Source organism: Galeopterus variegatus, unplaced genomic scaffold (genome assembly GCF_000696425.1).
Source record: "Galeopterus variegatus unplaced genomic scaffold, G_variegatus-3.0.2 Scaffold1968, whole genome shotgun sequence".
NCBI classification, from domain to species: domain Eukaryota; kingdom Metazoa; phylum Chordata; class Mammalia; order Dermoptera; family Cynocephalidae; genus Galeopterus; species Galeopterus variegatus.
The window spans coordinates 331,395-334,262 of record NW_007728079.1 but is presented as its reverse complement, the minus strand read 5'-3'; the positions used below and the strand labels follow the sequence as shown (position 1 = coordinate 334,262).

Sequence of the window (2,868 nt, the reverse complement as noted above, 5' to 3'; positions counted from 1 at the left end):
GAAGGATTCAGAGTGGGGGACAGACAGTGAAACAGCGGTAGAATCATTGGGTTTTAGCTCCTGGTGGCAGCCAAAGAATTGTTAAGGTTGGGATACTAGACAGCGTGAGTTGGAAGGACAGAAGGTAGTGGTTGGACAGTAGAATGGTTGCAATGGAGATAATGGAGATGTTGTGATTATTGCTAATGATACAATCTAAGTTCTAACCACGGGAAGGGTGGCTAAAATAAGATGGAGAAAAGATCTTTGGAGGAGAGGAGGTAAAGGTACAAAGGTGGTCAAGGGATAGATCATATCTGAGATAGTGACACCAAGAATTATGACAGAAGTAATGATGGACAGCTTGACAGAGCCAGAAGCTAACATCAAGGAATGGTGAGGGAGGGGAGAGGAACAATGGAAGACCATAGTATGGAAGGATAGTGAATGGCAAAGTCTAAAAACATGAGATTTTAAGCTAGAGGTTTGTAGAGAGGAGGGAGAGAGAATGATCCAGAAGCCATAATAAGAAGCAAGGAACTTAACTACCCTTAATGCACAAAGGATGTTGGAAAGAAAACCAGCACCACTTGAAAGTCCTGTAGAAAAAGAAGTGTCTTTACAGGAGAGCAGGTTTCAGTTAGAATAAGAAGGTGATGGAAATGTTAGTAGAAGTAGAGAATAGTAGGGATTTGCTGATGATTGATAGTAAGTTCCAGAGGGCACAGTGGCAAAGTTTCGGAAGTTGGGAATGAGTTGACGATGGGGTCAGAAAAGGGAAAGTATAGAGCCATATGGGGCTTAGAGTCCATGAGATGAAGGATAGATCGGGGGTCTTGAGCTTCTTGTGGTTAAACATAAATAGGGAAAAAGGCATGATGAAATTAGATATGGAGATATCAAGACACCATGATGGAAAAATTGTCAGTATTGTGGGAGGAAAGAGGTGATGGTGTTGCCAGGATCACACAGGGTTCTGAGGTCCCCTCTTCACTGGGTGATGGAAGTGTAGAGTCCAGGGTGGAGCAGACTTAATCTGCAGCAAGCAGAACTCTGGGATTCCTTTTTGATTCTTGTGGATGATGGTGTGGGAGCTGGAGAAAGAGGAGCAGGTCAGCCACATACAGCAGCTCAGGTTGTGCTTTTTACAGCTCAAGGGTGCTCCATTCATATAGGCTCTAATGTGACTGGCACCCCAGGAGGAGTGCAATTTGACTGCCCTGGAAAAACACTCTCTGTGGCACCCCAAGCACATTACATGTACAAGCTTATTACATTGCTGGAATTTATTATTATTCATCTTGTAATAAGACTGTGAATCTCTCATGAGTTAGGGATGAAATTCTCCTATCTCTCTTTTGTGGCTCCTGACATATAGTGGGTTCTTGGAATAGGTGTTAGTTCTTAACTCCTGAGTCTTATCATCATGGCCCCAGAAATGCAAAATAACTAAGAACCTTGAAATGGAAATGCATGATCTCTTGATTCCTTTTCTAAAGGTTCATCAGGAATATCCTCCTGCCTTCTACTCCTATGGGTTCCTACAAGCTAACAAGCAGACTCTGCAGTCTTTTCTTGGCCTGGAATGATTTCTTTCCAGAACAAACTGAATATGGTGGGATTTGCTGACCTGGTGACGTCATTTCCTCTTCCGTGTGTCTCATCCCCATGAGCCTAACAGACACAGAAGTGCTATGCGAAGGCCCTGCACCTATTTTGCTTCCATTTCCCTTCTCTCTTTGAACATTGGTGGGAAATATCATTCCATTCACTTCCCTTTTCTCTTCTCTAATTGTTCCCCAAACAATATTTGTTGAATCAATAATGAAGGGGTAAATCAGAATTTTTTCTTACAAAAGAAACAACAATCATGATAATCTGTTGAACTTTCTGAAGGAGAGAACAGAACTGTAGTTACTAGAGGTGGGAAAGGGGGATGGGGGTAGGGAGAATTGGTTAATGGACACAAAGAATGATTACGTTTTGCAATGATGAATATGCTAATTATTCTGATTTGATCATCACATATTGTACACAAATACCGATAGTCAACTCTGTACCCCACAAATCAATTGTTTCAATTAAAAAAAATAAAAATGCATAAGAAAAGAATTTTGTCTTACAAATGAAGGAAAGCTTCATAGTAGTGAATATTATTTGAGGGCTACCACTCTTAGGGAAAACAAAAAATTCATTTCACACAACTTTCCTGTGTGATTTTAAGAAATGCATTGTAGCTGAATGCAGAGTTTGCCTTTAACACAAAACTCCAGCCTACCATTTTGTTTTCTTTCTTTTCTTTTTATAGGGAGAAAGTATCCTCGCACATATGACTATTAAGAGATTTGAATAGCATCCATCCAAGGGTCTTGCCTTTAGCCGCTGCAGCTCCTGGTTTTCTCTTGTGGATGAGAAAGAGGTTTTTTTTTTTTTTTGTCCTAGACACCTACCTGTTATAAACAGAAAAAAGTAAGGAGGTAACAGGTCCAGTATGTTGCATGTTGACTAATAGGAGATCCCATATTTTGCCTTTCTTAAGTCTGTATGTTGAAGTCTTGTTTCTTTACCTGTATTTCTTTGTTTTATTTATAAAATTTACTTTTATTTGATCTTTTGCTTCTCACATGTTAAATTCTGAGTAAAATCCAAGACTCTTCACTGCAGAATGAAAGAAGATTAAAAGCCTGATGAACTGTCTATTTTGTGTTACTTCATTAGTATGGTTTTTCATGACTGATGACTTGCTGAGGAGTTCGGAACAGGGAAAATCTGCTCCAAGTTTTCTCAAAGCCAGATTTTTTTGTTTTTATTTTTTTATTATTTTTATTTTTATTTATTTATTTTTTTTGTCTTTTTTGTCTTTTTCCGTGTCCGGCAACGGATCGCAAC

General features: G+C 39.4%; 1 protein-coding gene across 1 annotated transcript in view; it reads left to right on the top strand.

Annotated features, from left to right (window-relative positions):
* The window catches only part of LOC103596268 (butyrophilin-like protein 8), a 20,900-nt gene extending 18,472 nt beyond the window's left edge, over positions 1 to 2,428 (top strand). The window contains exon 4 of the mRNA XM_008579863.1: positions 2,288 to 2,428. Coding sequence (XP_008578085.1) covers positions 2,288 to 2,319 — 32 coding nt within the window. The 3' untranslated portion in view covers positions 2,320 to 2,428. The remainder of the gene's footprint in view (positions 1 to 2,287) is intronic.
* Positions 2,429 to 2,868: the final 440 nt, after the last annotated feature.